The sequence below is a fragment of the Fukomys damarensis genome, unplaced genomic scaffold (assembly GCF_012274545.1).
Source record: "Fukomys damarensis isolate Sample0158 unplaced genomic scaffold, DMR_v1.0_HiC HiC_scaffold_19, whole genome shotgun sequence".
NCBI classification, from domain to species: Eukaryota; Metazoa; Chordata; class Mammalia; order Rodentia; family Bathyergidae; genus Fukomys; species Fukomys damarensis.
The window spans coordinates 58,615,687-58,643,663 of record NW_022900931.1 but is presented as its reverse complement, the minus strand read 5'-3'; the positions used below and the strand labels follow the sequence as shown (position 1 = coordinate 58,643,663).

The 27,977-nt window shown below is 47.9% G+C and overlaps 1 protein-coding gene and 1 long non-coding RNA gene across 2 annotated transcripts in view; one reads left to right on the top strand and one right to left on the bottom strand.

Moving 5' to 3' along the window:
• Positions 1-6: 6 nt before the first annotated feature.
• Positions 7-19,584, top strand: Wdr88 (WD repeat domain 88). The gene is made up of 11 exons (XM_010632849.3): positions 7-251; positions 1,684-1,794; positions 5,066-5,154; positions 6,932-6,995; positions 9,966-10,104; positions 11,835-11,964; positions 15,066-15,253; positions 16,019-16,101; positions 17,683-17,751; positions 18,223-18,315; positions 19,424-19,584. The coding sequence occupies exons 1-11, from the start codon at positions 33-35 to the stop codon at positions 19,568-19,570; spliced, it is 1,332 nt and encodes a 443-aa protein (XP_010631151.1). The 5' UTR covers positions 7-32; the 3' UTR covers positions 19,571-19,584.
• Positions 19,585-26,698: 7,114 nt separating this feature from the next.
• LOC104868192 overlaps positions 26,699-27,977 on the bottom strand; it is a 5,470-nt gene continuing 4,191 nt past the window's right edge. Inside the window, exons 4-5 of the long non-coding RNA XR_781971.2 lie at positions 27,498-27,588; positions 26,699-27,314 (exon numbers count right to left, since the gene is read on the bottom strand). This is a non-coding gene — a long non-coding RNA (uncharacterized LOC104868192). The remainder of the gene's footprint in view (positions 27,315-27,497; positions 27,589-27,977) is intronic.

Here is a 27,977-nt window from a genome sequence, read left to right as displayed (position 1 = left end):
CCCGAAAGACCTCGGGCAAGGACCCGAAGGGGATGCTCGTGGTCCCCACCAGGGAGCACTGGGCCCGCAGGCTGCCCTGGGCCGCCGTGGTGACAGCCGTGGGCCGCTTCAAGATGTCGCTCCCCGCACTGCACCGCAACCGGCTGCTGGCCACGCTCGACCCCCTGGCCTTGGACAAGGGCACTCAGCCGTCTGAGCAAACCACGGCCTTGCCAGAGGTGCTCTGGGGCGACCAGGAGCCCCTCTCCAAGGTCAGAACCCCAGGGAAACCCTGGGTCCTGGTCCACCCCTCTGCCCCACCCCTCACCCCTCTGTGACACCCGAAAGTGGCTGCGGCAGGGCCAGCTGGAAGAGGCCGGGCCTCGCTTCCAGCTCTGCTCGCTGGGGAAACAAGGAAGACGTGCTGTGGCCCCCAGGCTGTGGCTCTGCGTCTCCCACCCACCACCGTCTGCCTATGCCCCCTGGCGGCGGAGCCGCTGGAGTGCCACCGCGCGTCCCCACTTCCCCTCCCTGCATCCACCCGCCGCCCTGCCGCTCCCTGTCACTGTCCATGCATCCTACGCTCCCCGAAGCAGAGCCCAAACCCTTTGTCCCATGTCCTGCACTCTCACAACCTCCCAACACTCCCAAAGCCAGCACCCCCACGTTCTGGCCCAGTACCCCCAACACGTGGCCATGGGAGAGCCCTCTGGCATCACCATGTTTTAGCTCCCTCGTTTTTTATTTTCATCTTTTTTTTTTTTTGTACTGAGGATCGAACTCAGAACCTTATGCTTGGGAGGCATCAGGACCACTGAGCTGAATCCCCGACCCTTTTATTTTTCTCTTTATAAATAATAATTCACATTCCATACAATTCCACAATATAAGGTGTGCGACTCAGTGGTTCTTAGTGTATTCAGGCTTGTGTAGCCATCATCACAATCAGGTATGTGCCACCATTCCTTACTTGGAGTTTATTTTTATACATGGTGTACAGTAAGAGTTCAACTTTATCCTCTTGCATGTGGATAGCCAGTTTCCCAGGACAATTTGTTTAAAAAAAAAAGAAGAAGAAGAAAGAAAAAGCTATTGTTTCCCTATTTAATTACTTTGGCATGCCTATAAAAAAATCAGTTGACTTTAAAAACAAGAATTTCCCTCTGAATTATCAATTATATTTCATTGATTCACAGTCCTATCTTTATGCTATTATTATACTGTTTTGATTAGTTGCTTGATAGGATACTGCACAATCAGGACATGTGACTCCTCCATCTTTGTTGTTCTTTTTAAAGACTGATTCAGGTTATCTTGGATTTCTATGTAATTGTCCTGACATTTCTACAAAGAGGTCAGCTTGGCACTTGATGAGATGGTGTTGAATCTTTAGATCATTTTGGGGAGCATTGTCATTTTAACAATATTCTGTCTGCCTATCTATGAACATGGGATGCTTTTCCATTTATCTAGGTCTTCTTTAATTTCTTGCAATAATATTTTCCAATTTCAGAAGTAAGTTTTACACTTTCTTTGTTCAATTAATTCTTACATATTCTTTTAGATACTTCAGTAAGTGGAAATGTTTTTCTTAGTTTTTTTTCAAGTGTTCATGGTAAGTGTTTAGAAATACAACTGATTTTTGTATATTGCCCTTGTTTCCTGCAACCTTATTGAACTTGCTTGTTCTATCCTTTCTTTCAGATCCCATTTAAAATTCTGAAGGGACATGAGCATGTTGTGAGTTCCTGCCACTTCTGTGTGAATGACACAAAGCTCCTCAGTGGCTCCTATGACTGTACTGTGAAGCTATGGGTAAGTGGCTTGGTGTTAGGTTCTCCTGAAACTAAGCCATCTCAAAAGCATAAGCACTTTTTGTGAAGAGTTCTCCAGTACTGAGTTCTCTGACACTCGAGGAACTCAAGCTTTATAAAGACCTTCTGAACAAAATATAAGTAGGAGCCCACCCTAGTGTCAAGCCATTAGAGAGAAGTCAGTGTAACGCTGGCCTGTCTGTGGATCTGGACATGGTAGGATCAAAACTGGGAGACTGAGAGCCCCCTATTATTTGGGGGATGGTCCCTGTTGTGCCTGGACTATACCTGGGGTCCCTGAGCTGTCACTTCTCTTGGTCTCCTTCTCATGTGGAACACTCAGTTCCATCCATAAAGATTCTATGGCCAAGCCTAGGTGGTCACAGAAGACAGAAAAATGGGCAAGCAGGAGACTTGTCCATGAGGGGTAGTTGAGTGAGACAGGTCTGAGTACAAATCAGTACCCCAATATGCAGGAGGCAGGTGCACAAGGAATGGAGATGTGATGTTCAGGAAAGTGGCTATCTAGAGTCTTCCAGAGCTTTGTGGACATGGTCAACAGACCCTAGCAGGGATGTTTGAGGGAACTGTTGGCCAGTGAGCAGGGGGTGAGGAAGGGGTGAGGAGGGAGTAGGGCTGGAGGGTACAGTGGTCATCAGGGGCCAGGCCAAAGATGACATGGGTGTCTGGGGCTGTGGTCCATGGGGAAAGATAGTTCTGAGTTTTGCTGACTTCTGGTGTCAGGGTCAGGAAGGAGATAGAATGGAGTGAGTCAAGGCTGGTTCCCTGCTTCTGTTATGGGTAGTTGGGCAGAGGACAGCCCTTGACTCTCCAGATGATCTTAGAGGAGCATCTGTCACCTGTAGGTGCCAAGACCAGGCTGACCACAGGAGGCTTTGGGGACTGTCCAAGTTGGTTCAGACCCCACATTTAGGACTCATCAACTGTACGACTCTGGGTGGATACATGAGTGACCTTCTGGGCCTCCCTGAGCCCCCACAGCCTCACAGGGCCAGCTGTGTGCTGGGGCTGCCCCAGAGCTTAGCTAGCCCACAACAGACCTCAACGGCCCTCCACACCCTTCCTGTGCTGCATCAAAACACAGAGAAGAAAGAAAAACTCATTCCATGGCCCTAGAGTCAACTGCTGTGAAAATGTTGGAGGATATCTTTTCTTTGAGTATGCACATGTACATACTTTTACAAAATGGGGACCATATAGAAATGCTGAGTATGTAACCATGATATACTTGAGCTACACATATTTTTATCTCCCTACTTGTTCTATTAATTAGAGCCCCTACTTCCCTACCCATAAATACCTCACCACTTAAATTGTCCTGCTTCCTAAATGCCAAGCGAAGAAGGGGCTGAGAAGAAGGCTTCTCTGTCCGTGTCTGCTTCTCCTTCTCTGGGCCACTTCATGTCCCTATTGAGTGCTGAACCTGCACAGCCCTGTGGACTCTGCCGCATTCTGCTCCCTCGGTTGGCGTAAGGCCCTTCCCAGACTACAGGAGCCTCAGTCCCAGGGCCCAGGTGATCGGGTCGTAGTTCACAATCACATGTTTTTTCCTAGAGCATCACACATCCAGGGAGGCTCAGCCCCACGGTGTCAGAACCAGCCCATTCTTCCCAAGCCATTAGACTCTGGAACCCTGGCCACCAGCCTAGATGGGTCCTGTCCTGGGGAGTTCCACTTTGGGACTTCTATTGTCCTTTCCTTCCACTGGGCTTTGAGTAGGGCCTGCTGGGATCCCTCAAACCTAACTCCATTGTTTCAAATCTTATGGAACAAGGGATGGGGGCTGAGTCTGTAAACAGAAAACATTCACATAGCAGGCCCAGGCTGATGGCCTCAGAAAGACTGCCTTTGGCGTGCATCTGGGGCTTGACTGATAAACAGTTCCCTATGACCAGTGACTCACTCTCTTTGCTCAAGTTTTTGTGCAAACTGCGTTCCTTCTGGAAGTCTGGAATTTGGGTACACGTCAGACAAAGAGCACTTCCCACCCCTCTCCTCCAAAAAAACCCCAAACCCTGGACTCAGTTACAACCTCCCAGTAGACAATACTTCCTGCGTGTTGTTGCCATTTGTTGCTGGAGGAATTCAGCACTTCGGAGCCTCTCCACTGGGAGAGGACCTTGGACTCCCATGCCTGGCTTCCTCTGGGCTTCGCCCCTGCCTGTTCACTTTGCTGGTTTGGCTTTGTGTCCTTTCACTGAGCCCGTAGCTGTGAATGTGACTGTAATGTGCTCTTGGGGACCCCTGACATAGGGTCCTTTGCTTCCCAGAAGGCCTCTGGGTCCTAATGCACAGTGTTTTCTACATCTCGAGGGGGTCTTGTCACAGACCTGCCTCGTCAGGCTGAAAAATCCCCACACCCTTGCACCGTGGTCTTACATCATAATACAAGATCTTTGTAGTAAGTCACTGTCTTACCAACAACTTGCCACCCCCTGCCCCAGCTGCTTGTCCTGAAAAGCTTGTTGGCACGTTTCTTACTAAAACTATTTTCTCTTGGCTGCCGCAGGCACCCTTCTGCTTTGATCCCACTACTTTGTACTCTCACATTCTGTATTGTTAACCTTCAGTGTGATTGTTAGCATCACTGGTGCCCCCTGTGGGATGTGCTAATTTAACTGCTCCTCTTTAGATGGACACCCAGATTGTTGCTGGGAGCCGCTTGTGTGTAAGTCTTAAACCACAGATCTGGTGGTTTCCTTAGGAGCAGCCCCCTCGGGGTACAATTGCTGAGTCAAGTGGGAAATTGTTTTTCAAAAGTTACTGAAAGATGTACCTATAGTGTTTCCCTGAAAATAAGACCTAACCAGAAAGTAAATTTCCACTGAATTAATAGCACGGTGATGGTCATTGTCACGCAGAGGATTACAACTTACTCCAGGCTATTGTAAGGCATTTAGGCTGCTGGGGGCTGGCAGCTTTGATCTCTTGTTAGGTCCTGTTTTCAGGGAAACAGGTAGGGTGTGCAAAACCTCTCTGGCTAGTAGGGAATGAGAAAATGATCTGTTGGACTCTCTGCTCCCAGTGGCCAGTGCCCATCTGCTGTCTGTTGGGGAGTTACCAGTGGATGGTACGGTCCTTCTTCCTGCTTGAGGGAGGTGTTGGAAAGGCCTCCCTGAGGGCGGGTCATGGGACCAGGACATTTTCCAACTTTGGTTCTGTAGACAAGCTAAGGGCTGCTGCTGACTTCAGCTCATGACTCCCACAAACACAGCCCTGACCGCCCTCTCTGCTCTCTCCCATTATTTGAGGATGCTGAGAATGGATCTGTGATTCGGGATTTTGAGCAAAGGCCCAAAGCTCCTGTGTTGGAATGCAGCGTGACAGGTGACAGCAGAAGGTGACATTTCCTTTGTTTTACATGACTCCGCACAAGTGAGAGTACACATGGAGGCTACCGTAGAGGCAATACAATGATAGGTCGTTGTTTGGTTTGTTTGTTTGTTTGTTTGTTTTAAAAGCAAATATACAACTGTATTCCCCTATGTTGGTCTCAGGGTTTCCACTTTTTTTTCCCATGAGAATCAAGTGGATGCGGCAATACTTTGAAAGCCTTATATACTTAAAGAGAACATTTTTTGTGGTTAGTATAAAGACAGCCAGAATTTTCTTTGTAAAGTATCTTTTCCATAGTTGCATATAGACTGATGCTGAGTTCAAAGGGCCTTAGGCATCTAGTCCAGCCCCTCATTTTTCAGGGGAAACTGAGGCCTAGGGAAGCAAGGCAGGCCTGAGCTGTCATCTGGGAAGGCTCAGGGTGGGGAGGCAGCAGCACACAAGAGAAGGGTCTCCGAGGGCTGGGTATTTAGCTCTGTGGTGCCTCGCAAGTGCAAGGTCCTGAGTTTGATCTCCAGCACTGGAAAAAAAGAGAGAGACCTCTGAGCCACCTTTGCCAAAATCCACTTACACAGATAGAATACAGGCCTTTAACAGACCAAGGAAGCCTGCTTTAATATGGATTTGTTTTTACTCTGAGCAGCACAAAGACCAGGAGACTAGTAAAAAATTAGTATGAGATTTACATTTCACAGGAATTTATTTTATAGAGAGAATAAACTTTGCCATAGAAATGTGCATTATAAGATATAGGTATGCAATATTTAAATATTTTTGCTAAATGTACAAGAAAATGTTTCTGAACATCACATGCTGTCTGTGAAAGCATTTTCCTGTTAAAAGAGAGATGTGAGCAGAGAGAGAAGGGAGTGTCCTTGTGAACTGTAAAGATCTTAGAAATAGCAAATTATAGGGCCAGGGATTTAGCTCAGTGGTTCTGCCACCTGCCTCACAAGCCCAAGGTCCCGAGTTCTATTCCCAGGACCAAAAAAAAAAAACAGAAAAAACAGAAATAAATAGCAAATTACAGACCAGAAAACAGATGCTTTTTTTTGTTTTGTTTTGTTTTTTTTGTTTTTTGAGACAGGGTCTCACTGTATAGTGACCTGGAACTCATTATGTAGCGCAGGCTGGTCTCAAACTCACAGCGATCCTCCTGCCTCAGCCTCCCAAGCCCTGGGATTACAGGCATGTGCCACCATGCCTGGCTAAGATGCTTTTATAGCCCTAAATATAAAAGAACATCTTCAAAGTGGGAGGCCCTGGGTTTGATTCCCAGTAATCCCCAAAATTAAATTAAATTAAAAATATGGGACATGGACATTGCTGTATGCAGATACCACAGTATTGGGCTAGGAATATAGCTCAGCGGCACAGCACCTGCCTGGCAAACTCGTGGCCCTCAGTTCGATTCCTGGTACTAAAGAGCATCTTCAGGTGGCTGAAGGAGTAAGGACAGTGGCAGTGCTGTGATATATGGCAGTTCCAGTGCCATATATATCTCTGTCCTCAGTGGGAACTCACCGCTCACTGGAGTGCATATGGCATCTTTTGAAAGCTTGGGCTGGGGATTTAAGTTCAGTGGTTCCGCTCCCTGCCTTGCAAGTATAAGATTTCGAGTTTGATCCCCGGTAAAAAAAAAAAAAAAAGAAAAGAAAAGAAAAAAGAAAGATTATTTGCATCTTGGTCCTAAATTGTAAAAAAGAATAAATAGTTGTCAGAGAAACCAGGGGCCTAATTGCCTCAGCAGTTAAGACTCAGGTTTGTCATTGTATTTCCAGAATTGTTGCAGCATCCTACGACAAAACAGTGAGGGCGTGGGACCTTGAAACAGGCCAGCTGCTGGTATGTTTGCCCTGCCTGGGGGTGGGGGAAGGCAGAGCACTGGGCTGGGCTGGCCTTGGGAGCTTTGGGCTGGAACCAGGGTCCGGGGAGCTGACAAAATCCCCACGCCTCCAGGATGAGCATTTTCACAGTGACTGAGGTGTACTATGAACCCCGCAGTAACCATGGGGGGCAGTGCGGGGGCTGCCCAGGATAAGGGGTGGGCACTGGGGAAGGAAATCCTCAGCAGGCAGAGCAAGGCGCCTGCTTAAAAGGTAGGGAGGGTTTGGATCCACAGAAAGAAGCCGGGCTGGGGCTGGGACTGGACATGGCATTGCAGGCTCCCCTGTGAACTGTTTGGATTTGGTGAGGCAGGAAGTGGGGCTGAGGCCATGGACAAAGGCCAGGTGGCCAAAGAACCAGGCTGTGGGTCTTCCCCGATCTGTCCTCTTGCTCTGGGACGGGGTCACTCTCCACCCATCCCAACAGGACTGGGACCCTGTTCCAGGGCCTCCTCAGGACACTCCTGTCGTCACCTGCACTGTCCTCCCCTGGCAGACTTGGTGCCCCTCCTCTCCTCTCCAAAACAACCTTCCCTTTCAGTGCAAGAGTCAAGTATATTCACTGTACACATGTGTGTCTTTTTCTTTGTACCGGGGATTGAACTCAGTTCCTTGTGCTTGTGAGGCAGGCACCGGAACCACTGAGCTAAATCCCCAGCCCCCACTGTAAGCATTTTTAGAAAGATGGGACAAGCCATGTTTAAAAGCAAACAAATAACAGGTGTGGTGGTGCATGCCTATAATTCCAGCACTTGGAGAAGCTGAGACAGGAGGGTGGCAAACTTGAGGCCACACTGGGCAATTTAGCAATCCAGCAAGACCCTGTTTGAAAATTTTTTTAAAAAAATATTTTTAGGGGCTGGGAATGTAGCTCAGTGCAAAGGCTCTGGGTTCAATCTCCAGTATCACAAAACAAATGAACAGGAAACCTTAAAAGCACAACTCAGAGATTATAGTTAACGCCTCGGTGTCTCTTTTCCTGTACAGTTTACTTTCGAACCCAAGTATGTCCTATTTAACAACACATACTTTCTGGACTTTGACTCCCCTGTCCCTGATTAACAATAAACTGAGTAAGAACAGATCTCCATCATCCTTTTTCTTTTGTCTTTGTTTTGGTTTGGTTTTGGTTTTTTGAGACAGGATCTTGCTTTGCAGTCCAGGCTGGTCTTGAACTCACTGTGGAGCCTGGGCTCACCTTGAACTCTCAGCAATACTCCTGCCTCAGCCTCCTGAGTGATGGGATTACGGATGTGCTCCACCAGCCCCAGCCCCATCATCCTTTTCAGTGGCTGCATGGAATTCCCCTGGGCACACAGGGCAGGACTTGTCTCACCACTCTGTTAGAGGACTCTCAGGCTCTTATTTTTGTCTATGAACACATTATGTTAAAGAAAGTTTGCATATACATGTGCTCCCATATTTCTTTAGGGTCTAAAGCTGGATTCCATTGCTAATTCAAACAGCATAGGAACACAGAACTTTAAAAGATGCTTTCCAGCTAGAGATTTAATTCAGTGATTCCGCTGCCTGCCTTGAAAGCACAAGGTCCCAAGTTCAATCCCTGGTACAAAAAAAAAAAGCTTTCCAGCCAGAGATTTAGCTCAGTGGCTCCATGCCTGCCTCCAAGCACAATATCCTGAGTGTGATTCCCAGTACTGGGGAAAAAATAAAATTAAATAAATAAGATGCTTTCCAGGAAGTTTGCCCACTCATACCCTAAGCACTCAAGGAGAAGGCACCACCTCCCACCCCACAGGCTGGGCATCATGAGTTTTCCAAATTATAAGCAGTATGGTACGTGAAAGATGAGACTTGCACTGATCTCTCCCGACTTTGAGTATTTTCTCAAGTGTTTATTTCTTCTTCCGCAAATTTCCTTTTCTTGTCACCTTAACTGGCTCTGGCTCGGGTCTCTTGTGAAGCCACAGTGATGATGTGGTCTGAGGCTGCCTTCAGCCTAAGGCTCCCCTGGGGCTGGAGAACCCCCTCGGAGATGGCTCACTCACTGGCCCTTGGTGGGGGCCAGTTCAGCTCCACGTGGGTCCCCGGGGAGACCTGGGGCTGCCACACGTCCTTGGGTCATCCAGTTACCTCCCCTAGGGCAAGTGATCCAAGAAAGAGTGAGGAGCAAACCTAGATTCCTTTGTTGCTTTTGTATTTTTGGAGCTGGGGAACCCAGGGCCTTGAGAATGTTAACCACGTTCTCTAGCATTGACCTACACGCCCAGCCCCATGATTTCTTTTATATTCTAGCCCCACACTTTCCCTTCTGCCATATTCTTTTTTCCCCCCTCATTGAGTTTATTGGTACATTTTAGGTATACAGTACAGTTACATTCATTATTGGGAATGTGAAGTTCTTTTGTTTTTTTTGGGGGGGGGGACAGGGTCTCACTATGTAGTTGAGACTGACCCGGAACTCACTATGTAGTCCAGGCTGGTCTTGAACTCACAGTGACCCTCCTGCCTCAGCCTCCTAAGTGCTGGGATTACAATGTACAACATTGTAGCTAGCTCGTCACCCGCTTTTTTCCCCACAGGACACTGAGAGTGTCCCGGGATGTACAGCATCTTGTCCACAGTGCCAGGCACAGGGCAGACGCTCAATAACACTTGTTTACCCCATTGAATAGGAATAAAGTTGGCCATTGCTAGAACCTTGCTGCCAGTTCTCTTTGTGCCCCCAGCCCTGTTCCTCTGTCCTAGACACAGATTCATTTATCACATTTATTAACAAGTTAATTAATTAAAATTAAGCAAACTTAAACCTTCAGCCCCTTCTGCATGCAGCTCAAAGACCACATGTGACCAGCGGCCCCCATTTTGGACAGTGCATGGATAGAAATTTCCATAACCACAGAGTTCTACTAAGTGGCTGGGCCAGTGAGAGGGAGGAAACGACCTTTTGATTGTCGCCCCCTTTCAGTGGAAGATCAGGCATGACACCTTCGTATCCTCCTGTAAGTTTTCTCCTGATGGGAAATACGTGGTCTCGGGCTTGGATATTGATCGTGGAATCTGCATAATGGACGCAGAAAACATCGCCACCGTAGCATACATTGAAGGTGAGGCCCCCTGGGCTCCCAGCTGTGTCTTGCCCTCCACAGGAGCACTCGCTTGTCACTTCACCAAGAGTGACTTGATGAAACTGTCACGGTAAGAACCACAGCGTTCAAGCTGGGACGCTGCGAAAAGCACAGTTAAGACCAAGGCTGGTCCTCTTTGGTTAATGCTTTTCATTTCAGTCTTGGACTTCTAAAAGGTGCAACCCAGCCTTCCTAACATTTCTACCTGGACGGATGGATTGATTGGCTGATTTGTGGTACGCGGGATTCAGCCCTTTTATTTTGAGACAGGATTTCACTAAGTTGCCCAGGAAGGATTTAAACTCACGATCCTCCTGCCTTAGTCCCTGCAAAGTGCTGGGATTATATGCAAGCACCACTGCATCCAACTTCTAACTATATTTTCAAAATATAAAAATAATAATCACACACACAAAATAGCCATCATATGTGAATTCCCTGGGGATGCTGTAGGATCATGATTCTACCACTGGCGAAACTGGGTAAAGGTCACTCGGGATTTTCCTGTGTTCTTCTCTCCACCTGTGTGTAAGTTTGCAGTTACCTAACGTTTTTAAAAAATGCATTTATTGTAAAAAAAAGTTTTTTTCAGGGTGGGGGATTTAGCTCAGTGGTTCTGCCACATGCCTCACAAGTGCAAGGACCCGAGTTCAATCCCCGGTACCAAAAAAAAAAAATTTGTTATTTTTTTCATTATGTAAAGAAAGAGTGAAAGGCCAGCTGTACCTGTCCTGCCCCTCAGAGGTATTATCATTATTATAATTATTATTTTGTGGTTTCAAGTATGCTCTGCATGTGCCGTAGAGCATTTGCTCTTCCACTGAGTTCAGTCCCCAGACCGGAGAAACTTCTTGCTGTTGTGATTTTGTGGTGCTGGAAATTGCATTCAATGCCTTTGCACTGAGCTACAGCCCCAGAACCCACACCTTTGTAAAATAATTTTTGAGGACTAGGGATTCAGCTCAGGGGTAGAGCATTTGCCTAGCAGGCACAGGGCCCTGGATTTGATCCAGAGAAAGAGAGAGAGGAAATAAAAATTTTAAAAAAGGTTTGAAGCAGGGTCCTCCTGAGTTGCTAAGTTGCCCAGACAGGACTCACAATTACAGTCCTCCTGCCTCAGCCTCCCAGTGTGCTGGGATTACAGACATGTGCCCCGATGCCTGGCTAGAGGTCTATTGTTAACACTATGGTGGCCTTCCTGAACTGTATGTGTGACATACTTCCCGTATGTCCTTTCTGTTTATTTTTACTGATGTGTTACCATGACCCAAGCACCACCCCTAATGGATCACCTCACATGCTGCCTCTCCTCTGCTCTACCGTCTATCTGTGGACCAGAGTTCTGGCTCGGTCTCCCTCCAGGCCTCTGCATGTGCTGTGCCTTCTGCCTGGGGTGTGTTTCTTTTCCTGCCTGATGACTTTTAGGGCCCTCTGTGGACCCTTGGAAGGCGGCTAGGCCGGAACCGGCCACACAGTCCCCTCATGGCCCTGGCAGTGGTGGGCTGCTGCCTGCTCAAGGGCGTCTCTCCTGTCGCACAGGGAGCAGGTCAGCTGGGCTCAGTGTTCCGAGCCTGGGTCATAGTAGGCGCCCAGGAAACGAGTGTGAGGAGCAGAGTCACTTATGAAAACTGGAGTTGCGTCTCCATAGCAGTGGCTGAGCGGCCCAGAGTGTGGTCCTCATGGCAGCGAGTCACTGTCCTGTGCTGCAGACCATCACAGAAGGTCGATCACCGCATGCTGCTTTGACCCCGACAGCCAGAGGGTGGCTTCCGTCTCGCTGGACAGGTGCATCAAGATCTGGGATGTCACCTCCCGGACCACGCTGCTCACCATCTCCAGGTGAGAAGGGTCCGGGAGGCCAGCATCATCCTGCAGCAGGGACACAGATGAGATGCCTCCCTCCAAGCCCTCCAGAGACAGCGTGCAAATGCGTGTCCTGTGGCCGTGTCTTCAAGGAGGCCGGAGACACAGGCAGGGAGAAGCCACCAGCTGTGGCCTGCAGGCTGGGCTGGGCCCAGGTGCAGAGGTGAGGCCTTAGCACAGCCTGCACTGTGGGCCCTCCGTGGGTGCTGCTCCTGAGAGCAACCCCCAGGAAAAGCCTGGCTTAGGGCGCCATGGGCACGCCCTCCATGCTGCTGCTCAGAGCCCCACCATGGTGGCAGCGAGGGGGTGAGAGTTCCCTCTTCTGCTGTCCCAATGAACATCATATGGAAGAAGGAGATAAGCAAAATGTCTATTGGTAATTTTGATTATCTTTTTTTTTTGTATTGGGGATCGAACTCAGGTCCTCGCGCTTGTGAGGCAGTCACTAGTACCACTGAGCTAAATTCCCGGCCCAGTTTTGATTATATTAAATTGATCACCTCTGAAAACATACCATTCATTTCTTTTTGAGACAAGGTCTGGCTTTGTAGTTCAGTCTGGCCTTGAACTTACTATGTAGCCCAGGCTGGCCTCAAACCCATGGCGATCCTCCTGCTTCAGTCTCCTTGGTGCTAGGATTACAGGCGTGCGCCACCACACCTGGCTTTCACTGTATATTTCTGTACTGTGTTTTTTAGGCTAGTTCTCTCTACATACCCCATGCTGGCCTTGAACTTTTGGAAGGATATTTTCACAGGATACAGAAATCTTGGCTCTCAATTCTTTTCTTTCATGCCAAGTCACTTTCTCCTGGCTTCTGTGGTTCCTTATGAGATATCTGCCATCATTCAAGTTGTTTTCCCCTATTGATAAGATATCATTCTTCTCTCTTGCTGCTTTCAGGATTTTTTCTTTATCTTTATCTTTCAGAAGTTTAATTATGATGTGTCCAAGTATGCATTTCTTTGGATTTATCCTGTTTACTCAGAATCTTGAGTATAGAGGGTTTTGTTTTGTGGGGGTTTTGCCCAATTTGGTAAAATTTTAGCCAATATTTTTCAATTACTTTCTTTTTTTCTTCTTCAATTACTCTTTCAAACCTCCCTTCTCACCCCTACTCTGGTTTTTTGAGACAGAGTCTCACTATGTAGCCCAAGCTGACCTTGAACTCAGAGTGATACTCCTGCCTCAGCCTCCTGAGTGCTAGGATCACACAGCTCAGTCCTCCCTTCTTTCTCCTCTTTTGGCTACTGTATTTTTCACTTCTAAAATTTCCACTAGATACTTCTTAAATCTTCTATTTTTTCACTGAAGTTTTTTATCTTCTTGTTTCAGGCATGATTTATCATCATTGTCCCATGGACACTTTTATGATAATTCTTTAAAAGTCCCGGTCAGACCTGGGTGTGATGGTGCACACCTCTAACCTGAGCACTGGGAAGGCTGAGGCAGGAGGATCCCCTTGAGTTCCAAGGCAGCCTGGGCTACATAGTGAGTTCAAAGCCAACTTGAACTACATAATGAAACCCTAACTCAAAAAAACAAAAAAATTCCTGGTCAGATAATTTTAAAGTCTCTGTGATCTCGGTGTCGGCATCCATTTATCTTTCTCGTTTCTGTCGAGCTTTCCCTGGCTCTTGCAAGTTTCTTTGCATGTGTTGGCATTTTGTGTATTGCAAGACTCGGGCTCTATGTGCTGTAGGGCACATCTCACGTGCAGAAAGGTGGCCATCTGGGCTCCGCGTTCAACCTTTCTGACGGCTGTAGCTTTTCCTGAAATGCATGGCTCGGATGGGGCAGCAGTTATCTCAAAGTTTTCTGTTTTGCTTGGCCACCCTTTCCTGGGCCTTAGGTTTCGGAGAACAGGCTTTTCTTGGAGGTCTTTTTTATTTTTGCCCACACACATACTTTTCCCCTTTGATTGAGGGATAGCTGTCTCTTCTCTCTGCCTTCCACGGCCTTCTCAGATTGCCCCAGGGCCGTCAGCTGCGCTTGGCAGGCGCAGGAGAGGTGAGCGTAGCAACTCCATTGCGCCCAGAGCTGTGAGTCACACAGGTGCTGCCTCCGAACCTCTGCACTTCTGAGAAGATTTACTCCGTGACAGCTCCGGACGGGAGGTTTGTCCTGGGCACCCCGAGGAGCTGACATTTTTCCTCTTTGCACCTCGCTCAGTTTACGCCTCTCAGTGAACCGAGATGGGGTCTGACACTCCAACCTGAGCCCTGCAAACATGGTTTTCCTCAGCCTTTTCTTCTGGTGAATCAACTGGTTTTGCACAGAGATGCAGGGACGCAGTTATAGTTTCATTTGAAAATTCTCTTTCTAGAAGGAAATAAGAACCACAGGGAGAATACTTTGGAGATCACAAAACAAAAAGTGGCCGGAATCAATCTGATAGATTTTTTTTTCTTTTCAAGTAAAGAAGATATTTTAAAATGGAGAATGAGTAACCCAGACCTTTATTAACAAAGTACAGAACATTATTCTGTGCTTTAATGGCACTGAAGACGGTGGTATGGAAAAATAAAGCGAGGGAGAAAGAAGTGGGATGGAGGACATGGGGTGGGCTGTGGAGGGAAAGAGCCAAGCCCAATATCGCAGGAGAAAGGAGGAGGAGAGGGACGGTCCTCTGTGTAAGTGGAGGCAGCACTGAAGCTGAACGGCTGTTCATCCATTAGCCACCACTTTTCCCCCCTTAGGCACAAGCTGCTGTTGGATATCCAAGTGTTTCTCAACTGTGGGTAGTTTCATTCCCCCGTGGACATCCGGCAGTGACTGGAGACACTCTGGCTGTCATAAATGGGTTATGACAGGCGCTACTGGCATCTGCCAGAGGCCGGGGAGACTGCTAAGCAGCCAACTTGCTACAGGACGGGCCTCTACAGCAAGAATTATCCACCCCAGAGGGTCAGCATTAGGGTGGCTGAGAAATCCTGTGCCACAGTCTAAGCAGTTCATCTCTGGACTGCTGTGGACCAAGGGACTGACGCCCACTGGCTCCCAGGAGAGGGTGGCCGCTTCTGGGACAGGTGTTCTCCCTCCCGGAAGTGCTAACATGTCCCCTGTCTGTGTTTCAGGGCCCATGAGAGCGCCATCTCAAACTGCTGTTTTACCTTCAGCGGCCATTTCCTGTGTACAACCTCCTGGGATAAAACCTTAAAAATATGGAATGTCTACACAGGAGAGTTTCGGAACCGTGGCGCCTGCGTGACTCTCATGCAGGGCCACAAAGGCTGTGTGAGCTCCTGCTGCTTTGCCAGAGACAGTGAGTGACAAACGTGTGCCAGGGCTCTGTTCTCGAAGGGTGCTGGGCGGAGTTCTCCATTATTCCATTCATGTGGACTTTCTGAGACCAGAGGAGAGGCGATTTCCAGTGACTCCAGCCCTGAGGGTAGATTTTTTTGCCATGAAGACAAAAAAAAAAAAAAAAAAAAAAAAAAAAAAAAAAAAAAAATCATAGCCTCAAGTTTGTTTATAAGCAACAGAAACTCAGCTCAACATGGCTTAAGCAACGAAGCCCCAGCCCCAGGATTATTTGTGCTTTTTTATAGTAATGGTGCTGTTTAATATGGCTCTCAGGCACAGTGCTGAAGGGCTGTCTAATGTTCTAAGAGCAAGAACTCCGTGATGAACCTAACAGAGAAAACGTGTGTATTAGATACCTTTGAGTTCAGGCCTGAGCCTTAGTGCTGTTGGCTGAGAGTTCGATGTTAATGAATCAAGATCAATGAATTTATATAGGTTAAGGTGTCTTTAAACAGAAACAGTCATAAAACAAAGTTCTGAACCAATCAATGGATGAAGATGTTGTGACCACAAGTTTGCTGGGAGCAATGGCTCCAAACTTGCTGGGCTGATATCCACAGAGATTACCATGCATGACGAGAGTCCGCCATGGTTGCCTGGGTCACCAAGCCCCCGGGAAGGGTTTCCATGGCTCTTCACCAGGCAGCCTCAGCCTGCTTTGGCCTCATCGGGGAGGGCGCCCTTGGCTGGGGAAGCACCCAGACCCTTCCATGTCGTGTTGCAGGCTCTTTTCTCATTTCTGGAGGCTTTGACAAGACTGTGGCTATCTGGGATGTGGCAGAAGGCTATCGGAAGCTGTCCTTGAAGGTACAGATGCCAGCACCAGATAGATCTGAGATGTACTCCTGAGTCATTCCAAGCTGCGTCCCAAAGCAGGCGACACAGAAGCAAGACAGACCTGGATGCCTCCTAAGGGGGCTGGTGCCCTGTAGGGGGGACCAGCCGAGAACCAGCAATGAATCCTAACAGTGATGCATGGGGTGGAGAAACCACACCGGGAAACAGGATTGGTCACAATGGGGCAGGAGGGCTTCTTAGAGAGGAGGCTCTTGCCCAGGATGGCAGGGGGTGGGACACTGTGGCCAATGGACTAGTAAGGGCATTACCCAGGCGTGGGGAAGTGTCTGCGACAACAACTGTGTAGGGGGACACAGTGAGACCTGCGTGGTCATCTGGGGGCCCCAAGATGGGGGTCCATCGGCTGAGTGGAAGTTAAGAGCCCCAACTCAAAGTGGCTCTGTAGTTAGAGATATCATCCAACAGGGCAAGAATCCAGGGTTGGGTCATTCAGTGCCCGTTCCGGGGAGACCTGGTGCCCTGTGATCTCTGCATGTTCCCTGATTCTGACCTTTCACACTCACTTTTATCTGTCAGTGCTTGCGCCTGTTACTCTTTTTGTTTTGGTACCGGGGATCGAACTCGGGACCTTGCACTTGTGAGGCAGGCGACGGCACCACTGAATTAAATCCCCGGCCCATCAGCACCCATTTCTTGATATTGGTGTCCCCAGTGACCAAGCCGTCAGCCGTGCCGCTTGATCAGCACGTGTCCATGCCCATGGGCCCAGTCTGTCTCCAACAAGGGTTTGGGGATGCAAAGAAAATTTACCTCCCAGCCAATAAGTTTAAAATTGAATATTAAACCTCCCTGTGCTTAAAAATCCTTTTGTCCCCTTTCAGATTTTTCTAGTTTTCTTCTCCTTTTCTCGGTTCTCTCTCTATTCCTCCACCCTTGAATTTCTTTTTGTTGTATGTGAGAAACCTGTCCTGCTCCCCTTCTTCCTACCATACCTCGTGGCCTCACCTTCCACCTCTTTCCATCGGGGAAAGACCAGAGGGTGAGAAGCCATTGACCCAGAGCCCCAACATCATAAAGCAGTGCCAGCCCCCTTGCCCTTTTCTTGTCACTGTGAGTCACGGGGGTTGCAGTTGATGTGAAGCCAAAAGCCCCCTCCCTCACCGATAGGACCTCTGGGAGGTATTTCCTACAACAAAGAATGCAAACAACACTAAGACCAGATGGGAATATAGTCTTTTATTTCCTTCTAGCCTTCCAAATACCACAGAACTGTTTTTTAAAAATATTTACAGAGCCCATCATGGTGGCCCATGCCTAAAATCCCACCACTTGAGAGGTTGAGGCAGAAGGACCGCCATGAGTTCAAGGCCAGCCTGAAGTACACAGCAAGAAAAAAGAATAAAAAGAACACTGAAAACACATATGCATTCTATCACCTGTCTTTATAGTATGTTCTACCTTAAATGTTGAGCTGGGAAGTGCAATTATTGCTCTCAAACTTAAGAAACATTGGGTTCTGACTTTGTTTCTGTTGTTTTTATAAAAGTACTTTTCCTGAGGAGTCCCTGTTCAATTTTTATTTTTCTTCAGGGCCATAATGACTGGGTAATGGATGTTGCTATTAGTAACAACAAGAAATGGATTCTCTCTGCTTCAAAGGTAAACGTGCCCTAACTTTGAGTGACTTAAAATGTCTGTCACATTTGTCAGAGTCAGTAATAACCGAGAGTTATTCCCAAGTATGAAATTCCTGGGCAGGCTCGGCATGATGCCTGCGCCTGGGAGCTGCCTAGGAATGTGGAGAGTGAGTCTTTCCCTCTGCAGATGTGGAAGTTGCCAGGTATTTCTGCTGCTGGCAGAAATTGGCATTGGAGCTTTGTTGGAGAAAAGCAAGATTCTTCCATGTCTTTCTGGGTTGTGGCAACTCATTTCTCTGGGTCATTCTGTGATATTCCATTGTATGGGTGCACCATGAGCTCTTTTATTTTATTTATTTACTTTTTATTTCTTTCACTAGGGATTGAACTCAGGAGCTTGCGCTTACCAGGCAGGCGCAGCACCACTGAGCCACATCCCCAACCCTTCACGAACTGTTTTCTGATCTGTGAGTCACTGTTTACCTTGTTTTAGGATAGGACCATGAGACTATGGAATATTGAAGAAATTGACCAAATTCCTTTGGTCATCAAGGGCAGAAGGGCCATGGGCTCAAAGATAAAGCAGGTTGGTACTGGGCAAAATTAAGTGAAGACTTTCATTAGTCCTCTACAAATGAATTTATTCTTTGAACAAACATTTATGGAGCAACTGGACATACAGCCATAAAGAGTAAAATCCTCACCCTGTAGCAGCTTAAATTCTAAGAGAAGAGAGAAGCGGTGTACAGAGACAAGGGAGGTGTGTAGTAAGTCCCATAGTGCCAGTACTTTGAAGACACTGACAGAGGAAGGGGTGGGAGTGGGGTATTTAAAGGGTGGCCAGGACAGGACCCGCAGTGAGAGTGACCCGTGTGCAGCCTGGAAGCTGGTGGGGGTGAGCCCGTCAGATGTCCCGGGAAGGACTTCCCTGCTGCGGGAACAGCCCGTGCGGGACCCCTGGGGCAGCGAGCCTGGCCGGCGTGGCTAGGAGTGCAGTGAGTGCGGATGTGTGGAGGAGACGAGGCAGCACTGTGTGTCCAGTGCAGAAATGGCCGGACACAGCTGGACACTGGGAGCTCCTCTGCTCCGGCAGCAGACCCCGGCCTGGTCCCCTGGGCCCTATTCCCGTGCAGGAGGCTCAGGAACTCTCATTGCTCTAGGGCAAGTAGGAAGCAGATGAGACAGGCGAGCTAGGCCATCCCCATCCTCTTCTGTGTGCCGTGGCCAGAGGCAGGCCCGGGACCCAGGGGATGCTGAGCACTTGCATTGGCCAAGTAGAAACCCCTGTTTGTTCAGAAGTCGTGCCTGCCTGCTTCTCACGGTTCTGTAAATGTCAAGTGGACCCAGCACGTCACGGTGTCAGTGTCCCCTCAGTCCCGCAATTCCGCTCTGCACAGAGCAGGGGACAGGGCTGCACACTCACCCGTCTGCCCACCACCGAGTGGCTGCCCTCAAGTCCTGCCCTCCGCACAGCTTAGCCTCGGGGTTGGGGGGAGAGGGAACAGAAGCCTGCCCTCACCCAGGGCATGCCGGGTCCATGCTGGGGGACGGGAGACTCCGGAGGAGGAGCCCTTGCCTCGTCCCAGCCCGGGTAGCTGGGTTGAGCTGGGGGTGGGTGGGGAATTTCACCTTCATCTCATGAATCCCCTCTGACCGGCATCTCCTTGTTCCTGTCTTAAAATGTTTCCTGTCAGTGCGAAGGATGTGACAGGCCTCTCTCCGCCTTCCAAAGTGACAGCTCCTCTGAAGTATTCACCAGATGTGTGCTCTGCCGGAGAGAGGCACAGGACTCACCACTGGAGACTTCACTGTCATCGGAGAGGGAGGCCAAGGAGGACTGACGGCCAGCAGGCCCCTGGAGCGAGCTGAGCATCTGCCCCTCTGGAAGTTGCAGAGCTCTGCAGGGCCCCTTCTGTGGGGCCCCTCACCCGCTGAGAGGGCGGATGGGACCTGCGCAGGAGCCACACCTCGGCCGGGCTCCAGCACCAGCCACCTCCTCAGTGTCACAGCATCCTGGGGGGAATGAACACTCGGTTTTCACGCACAGTAAATCTAGATTCCTTTGGAAAACAAGTGTGCGTGTGAACGGTCGAAGCGGCTTTGCTCTTTCTAGGCCTTCTCCCCTGGTGTTCATTCTGTCTCATGTTTGGAACACAGTATGCGCTCACGTTCTGGAGTGCACAGCTGTCCTGCAAGGTGCCCCCAGGGGGACGGCACCAGCACTTCCTGAGGACAGGGTCACCAAATGAGCAGGAAGTCGCGTGAGGCTCCCCCGTGGTCGATGGCAACGCACTGTGGCTGCGACGGTTTGGACACGGTTTGTTCCTAACTGTTCTTGTGCTGGGAGCTTGGTCCTCCCTGCAATGCAAGGTGGGGGCCTCTAGAAGGGGAAGATGGAAGATGATTAAGTCATGGGGGCACTGCCCTGGCACGGAATCAATGCCATCTCTCGGGAGTGGGTTCGCATCAGGAGTCTGGCTTAGTTACCACCGAGCAGACTGTTAGAAAGTCGGGGCATCCACGTGTTCGGTTTCTTCTGCACGTGCTGCCTGCTGTCCTTACACGTGCTTCTGCCATGTGACGCCATCTGTCATGACAGCACGAGGCACTCATCAGATGAGGCCACCTGATATTGACCTTTCTTGCCTGCAGATCTCCAAGCTTAATAACCTGTTCTTTCTGAAGTATCCACCTTGGGTATTTTGTCACAACAACAGGAAACTGATTAAGACACTGCTAATGCTCCCAGGTGGCCACCTGCCAGCACACAGGAAGATCTGGTGAGACAAGGAGTGGTAACGGCATTTCCATTACAGGATGTTTTATGCTGTCTACCCAGACTGCTCGATGTCCAGAATGCCATCGCACATGTGGGCCCTCTTCCTGTGCCAGCAGCATATGTAAATCAATCCGGAAAGAGTGACATTTTCAGTCAACAAACATGCCCATTCCACCCCATGTGGCTCACGTGAGTTTTGCCGAGTGTTCCCTGGCGCACTATGAAAACCTGATTCCTATGACGTCAATGGTCTGCATCCGACAATTCTGTGTGTAAGTCTCACAGTCTGGAACCATTATTTGAGCAGCTCCTGCGCTGGTCACAGCACGAGTGACCGATCAGATTCAAGCTGACCACGCAGTATTTATTCATCTACTTACAAGACACGATGTACGCCGTGGCTCTGTCCTCCCGCTGGTTTCGAGGACTTTCCACACGTGCAGACAGCACAGCTGTGTGTATTCCTAGGGCTGAGCAGCACAGCTGGCCTGCGAACGTGAACGCTGACCCACTGATGGGCACCTAGGTTGCTGTTACAGATAAAACTGGGGAGAACCGTCCTGGGCGTAGACTTTTATATCCTTTTTATTAGCACCTGTGTGCAGTGCACAGTGTTACGGCTCCTTGTGGGAATTAAGGTTTGTACATAATCCATCTTAACTCCCTTTTCCCTCCTCTTTCCCTTCCCTCCCTCTCCTCCGTCAGTCTCCCCGCACACTAACCTTTCCGCGGCGCAATCTCCCACAGGAGTGAAGCTGGGCGCAGGTGCGGGCAGTGGTCGGCTCTGCCCAGGCCCCCCGGAAAGTGTTGGGACGTGGTGGCTGGTGTCCCCGAGAGAGGAGACCCCAGGGGACGAGTGGAAAGCCCGGGGAAACCTCTCCCCCACAGGATAGGTGCTCCCTGGCCATGGTCCCTTGAAGTCCCAGGTCGCTCGGGAACCCGTAAAGGCTTCACTTTGAAGAGAAAGATAAAGTACAACCCCCCGGCCAGGAAGAAGCAGCCCAGGTGAAGTTCTGGGCCCCAGAATACTCCTCGGGCTGCTGCAGCTCCTCGTGGAGCCTGGAACCTCAGTCCAGATTGAAAGGGAAGAGGACGCCTGGGGCGCTTGCAAACTCCGAGCTGGACTAGAACGGATCAGGATAGGCTCAAGTGGGGCTGGGGATTTAGAGTTCGATCCTTGGTTTAAAAAAAAAGAAGAGCAAGTAGGAACTGGCTCTCGGCTTCCAGGAATTCAACGGGTCCCAGAGGAGCAGGGCCCCCTATGTGGTTGGGGCCCCACTGCCTGAGAAGAGCCACACTAGGTCTGGTGAGCGCCAAGCACAGGACTGGAGGTTACAGTTGAGTTTAAGTCCCTGATGAGCAACACCGCCCTCTTGCGGCCGTAAACTGCTATCCGAAGCCCTCGTGGGGTTTGAACTCTGATGTCCGATAGTTGTGGCTGTGTTAAGAAAGCTTCTTGGGCTTGGCAGCCGCGCAGGTCAGTTTCAGCCCTCGGCTGGCCGCAGTTGTTCTAGGTTTCGCACTGTAGCCTGGAGCCACCAGAACCGCGACTCTCGGAGTATGAACCCATTCCCCATTCTTTTTTTTTTTTTTGTACTGGAACCCGAACTCGGGACCTTGCACTTGTGAGGCAGGCGGCAGGACCACTGAGCTAAATCCCTGGCCCAACTCACTCCCCGTTCTTGTCCCGGCATGTCTGACCCCGCAGGTCCCACCAGGAACCCAAAGTGGGGATCGTGATCTTAGCACTTCTCCCACACAATGGCTCCCACTGGGGAGTTTCCCAGATGCCATGAGTCTCTCCTCGCTCCAGGCTCACCCCTCCACCCTTGTTGCAGAGATTCCTAGACGGAGGACCCCTCCTAGCCTAGCCGCCTCCTAGAGGCCACACCTTCTTACTACTGTGACAGGGGTGAATTGGGGAGGGATAAACATGCTAACCATAAAAGACATTCTGGAGAAAGTTCTGAAGCAAAGTTGGGTGAGAGGCGAGACAGGAGAGGAAGATGAGATGTGGGAGGTGGAGTGGAGAACGTGGGCAGCCTGGGTGTCTTCTGGGGGGTGGAATTAGGAGGTCTGGGTGGATGACGGGATGGCGCGGGGAATGGTGGGGAAGGAATATGTTCCGTCAGCCATCTTTGCTCATTGAACCAGCCCAGTGGGAGAAGGGATCTGGAGAGGAAGGTCAGGAAGTCGGTCTTGCTCTGAGAGGCTCCGCAGGCATCACGGAGACCTCAGAGCCAAGGGATGGGCAGGCACAGCAGCCCAGATGTGAGCCGGGAGGGAGGACGACTGCACAGTTCCAAGAGACAGGGCCCGGGCCTGTGGGCCATGCTGACCCCACTGGTGGGTTTGCAGTGAGTGTTGGGAGACAACTCGCCACGGGTGTCTTGCATTTCTGCACATCTTATGAGCAAGGTGCTGCCTGCCCCTGTGCGGGACTGTCTTCCCAAGGAGATTGGTCTGTTCCCAAATAGTCTGGGAAGATAGCAACTGTGTCTCCTTCCAGAGCAAAGAGTGGGGCTCCCTACTGTCCAGCGTTTGCAGACAATGTATCCATTAGGCAGACTTACTGCCCATTAAAAAAAGGCTGGGTTCCCTGTGCTGAGGGATCCTTTGCCATTAAGCAGTCCACTGTGAGCCTGACTCTTGACCCTCTTTACTTTACCCAGTGGGAACTGGGGCCTGGGGAACCACCCCGAATGCTGATACTGTGACTACTGCTATTGCTCTAAGTGTCTTGTGTCTTGTTGGAAAGAAAACAACTCATGCATTTCAAGGTAGTTGACAATCCTCACCATCTTCTTCTCGCCTGTACTTCTTATTTTATAGAGACTGGGAATATAAATATTAATTTCCCGGTGTTTGGATGTGACCGTCTGACTGAATGCTACCCAGTGTGGTTTCAGCCAAAGTCTTTTGGAGGTGCTTGGGTGGTGGTTCTGAGAAAACATTTGTTTTATGAGTTTAAAGGAGACTTTCATAATAATAAGACAACAAATGACAAGTCATAATGTTTTTTAAAAATTTTATTTCAATATAATATAAGTAGATATTAATAAAAATGTTTTAAATAGTCTTCTTACTTTTATGAAAAAATATAGGAAAAATATCTTAACAAATTAATTAACAACATTAGTTAATACACTGTGTACCATATCTTAAAAGAATGGCCCAAATGGAGTTGGGCATGGTGACACACACCTGTAATCCCAGCAATTGGGAGGCTGAGGCAGGAGGATCACTGTGAGTTTGAGACCATCCTGGGCTACATACTGAATTCCAGGTCAGTCTCAACTACATAGTGAGACCCTGTCTCAAAAAAACAAAACAAAACAAAAAAAGGCCAAAATGTTAGAGTACAAGTTATAGACAATGAAACCCTCTTAAAAATAAAAATAAAACTCTGATAAAAAGAAACAAATACATAATAGCACAAAATTTTCTTTTCAGTGAACTAAGAGGACCTAGCAGTATAAATGAAACAAATTAGCATATATATTGAAATATTTTTGAAACCATGGAATATATAATTTGGGAAACTATGAGAATTTCTCCCTACTTCCTATTTATTTATCTTCTTTTTTATGTTTTCTTTAACATTTAATAAAAACCATGAATAATACATTTTATTGTATTTTACATAAGTTAGCCACCATAGAAATTTATATAAATTAAAAGGAAGATTAAGGAGGACCTAGTCCTGTAGGATATTTTCTTAGAGCATGAAAGTCAGAGTTAGTTGGGGAAAAGGGTTCAGACTGCCAGATTAAGTGGGTATTTAAAAAAGCTAAAATGCAGGTCTCTGGGTAGATAACCAGATGCTGGGATCCCCCCTATTTCAAAGGCACCATTCTTAAACACAGCCTGTATCTAGTTTTTGTTTCATTTTGTTTTTCCCCCGTCTCTCTAGCCTGGAATGCAAGTATGATGTTTGGTGGTATAGCAACCATTTTGTGACCATGAAGTAGCAAATATAAAAATAAAAACCAACATTCTAAAGAAAGAGGAGTGGTGAGCAGAAAAGGCCTGGTAACATTATTAGCTACTACACAAACTCTGGGCTACATTTTCCAGCCTAATTATAGTGAAAGACAACTAAACCCAAATTAATTAGGGACACAAAGGTCAGGTTTTGTTTTTTCCCACAGGTGAATAGATTAAATGACATGTCTTATTCATTTTTCATTCTTTGGCACTTGGAATTTAGTACAATGGTTAGAGTGGCTGCTAGGGTGGATGCTAAATGAATGACTGTTAGATAAATTTATATGAAAAAATTATGTAGAGTATAGGACATAGTAAAAGAAGGGACAAGAAATTTTAAAGTATTTATTGTTGTGGAAAAACTCAAACATCCTAAATTACATATAACAATAAATTCTAAAGTCCCACATACCCATCATTCAGACCTAACAATTAAGAACAAAATAACTCAGTGGTGTATCTCTTTCTGTTATACATTAAAAAAAAAAAAAAAGTGTGTCAGCCAGTGATAACTTTTTTGTGAAAGTGACATTTCCTCTCATGTATCCTGAGATAAAGACAAAGATGTAAGCAGGCCATTAAAGTTAAATATCATTGGGACTCTTTAAGCAGATAGAAAGAGGGAGATTTTTGGAATGTTACAAAGTCAACATCAAAAAAACTACAGTTGGGGGCCGGGGATGTAGCTCCGTGGTGGTGCCACCTGCCTCGAAAGCGCAAGGTCCTGAGTTTGATCCCTGGGACAAAACAAAAACAAAAACAAAAAAACTCTAGTTGGAAGAACAAAAGTCCTGTTCAGGTCAAGCTCTATTCAAGTTTTTATCCATAATGAGAGGAATGGAATAGAATCATCACTAAGACCCCCCTAACTCCCGCATTGTGATTTTTTTTTTAAATCTTAAATGCTCATTATTTAAATGGCATTTGATCCGCACACTCAAAGGCCTACTTCTGCTTTGAACTTACACTTAAGTTTAGTTACAAAAGTGCAGAGCTCCAGAGAAGGTTGAATTCTCAGTCCTGCAGGCCAGTTTTGCCAATGTCAGAGCCCTAATTAGGAAGGAGTAGGAGCCCTGCACAAGCAGTGTGGGTGGACACACTGATGTGTTGCAAAAGCTTGATCTTACCTGTCACCTGGGGACGGGGAAAGGAAATGTGGCTTTGTATACACAATGGAGTATTACTGAGCCACGATGAAGCATGAGCTCCTGTCACGTGCAGAAAACGGATGGAAACGGCGACCATCATGTTAAGGGAAATAAACAAGTACTGCGGTTATTTTCCCACATAGGAAAGATAAAAGGCCAGAAAGTCAACCTGATAGTAGAAGAGTGACTGTTAGCGGTTGGGAAGTTGAGGAGAGAGTGGATACCGGCAGGCTGGACTTGATCAGAGAATGCTGTGTGCCTTTGAAACACCAACTAGCACCTAAGCACTGAAACGGGGTCTGCAGGGCTTCTCAGAATGAGGAAGTAAGAGCTCCTCTTTCAACCTCAAGGCCAGCCTGGACAATGGAGTGAGACCCTATCTCAAAAAAAAGAAAGAAAGAACGAAATGAATTAGACTCACAAAATCAACTCCATTTTTATTTCTTTGTTTTTGAAACATTGTTATTATCTATATACTTATTTACATTTATTAGCTATTTAGTTATTTATTTGCAGTACTGGGGATTGAATTCAGGGCCTTTGCACTGAGCTATGTGGCCAGCCCTTTTTTATTATGAGACAGGTCTTGCTAAATCGTTAACTTGCACACGCCAAGTTTGAACTTGTGACCTTCCTGCCTCAGCCTCCTGAATTGTTGGGATTATGGACATGCACCACCAATAACACTTTTGGGTAGTATGTAAGCAACATCAAGGATAGTGCTTGTTTAAAATCTCTGTAATGTTAAAATGACCAGGCATTAGAAAATGTGACAAATATATCCTGCAAATGTACATCTTTCAATGTAAACTGTGAGCCAGGTGTGGTGGCGCACGCCTGTAATCCCAGCACTCGGGAGGCTGAGGCAAGAGGATCGCTGTGAGTTCGAGACCAGCCTGGGCTACACAGTGAGTTCCGGGTCAGTCTCAACTACATAGTGAGACCCTGTCTCAAAAAAGAAAAAACAAACAAACAAAAAAACCAATGTAAACTGTGTAATTGAGTAATTCTTTATTTTAGATTTGAGATTTTTTTCACAGCAGTATGAATAAAAGAAGGTTTTCCTCTAAGTGAGCAAATGGCATTGCAATGTTTAAAAAATCTTGATAATGTTTAATTTATTAAAAGCAGTAAGTGCTTGGGCAGGTTTTGCTCCTTCAATATTTCTACTGAGCTTCGAAAGAAAATCAAACAGTTTAAATTTGTGAAAGTAGAACATTTAAGGGAGTTTAATTAAGATTCTAAGTGGGATGTGAGGCTGTTGAAAGCGGAGTTGGTTGAGCATTCATCAAAGAACTCCCTGAAAGTGGCTGTCACATCTCTTGGTTTATAAATAGAAGTACTACTTGTAAGCAGAGCCCGGCAACTTGGGGAAGACAATGGTTTATCTGGTCGCCTTACATCGAAAATCACCTTCAGAGTGGAAGCCATCGGCTTCTCCATGTACGGACGCCTCCCCTAGGACACCAGGAGCCTCTCAAGCACTCTCCGGCCCGGGCATCCAGAAGCGGAAGCCTGGAGAAACAGTGCTACACACCGCCAAGTGTCCCCGACTTCCATCTGCCCTTTGTCCACAGCTCTGGGAGGCAGCATCTGCGAAGGCCTGGGGCCCCCACTCCCCAGTATTCACGCCCTGTGGAATCCTGTCCCAAGTGTGCACTGAACTTCCTTCTGGCAAAGGGAAAACAACAGAAATGATGGAATAAGACTCCTGAGGTTCAGTTCCAAAAGAACAGTGACATATATGTTTGGCACATAGTAATTCTGCGCATATTTATAGGGCACAGTCACACTTCAGTATATGGATACAACAATGCATAATGATCAACTCAGAATAACCAGCGTATCTCTCACCTTAAAAATGCATCCTTTCAGGGGCCTGGGACTTAGCTCAGTGGTGCCACCGCTTGCCTGGCACAAAAGGTTCTGTGTTCGGTCCCTGGTACTAAAAAAAAGAAGAAGAAAAATATATTCTTTCAGTAGCTCAGTGGCACCATACCTGCAGCAAGCACAAGGTCCTGAGTTCGATTCTCGGTACCGAAAATATATATCCTTTCATCTGCATGTGGTGGCACATGCCTGTAATCTCAGCACTCTAGAAGGCTGAGGCAAAATCATTCTCAGCCGGGGCAGTTTAGGGAGACTCTTGCCTAAAAAAAAAAAAATAGCCAAGCATGGTGGTGAACACACACCACCGTCATACGAACTCTGCTCTTCTTTTTCATTACCCCTTAAAATATTATTCTTGGGGACCGGATTTACCTGAGGTTCCACCGACTGCCTTGCAAGTGCAAGGACTGGTGTTCGATCTCTGGTACCAAAAAAAAAAAAAAA

Excerpts from the sequence above, each read along its gene's own strand:
- Wdr88 (XM_010632849.3), top strand. The coding sequence starts at position 33 with ATGCTCGTGGTCCCCACCAGGGAGCACTGGGCCCGCAGGCTGCCCTGG. Across the intron at positions 252-1,683 it reads ACCAGGAGCCCCTCTCCAAG|ATCCCATTTAAAATTCTGAA; the intron begins GTCAGAACCCCA and ends CCTTTCTTTCAG. Across the intron at positions 16,102-17,682 it reads ATCGGAAGCTGTCCTTGAAG|GGCCATAATGACTGGGTAAT; the intron begins GTACAGATGCCA and ends ATTTTTCTTCAG.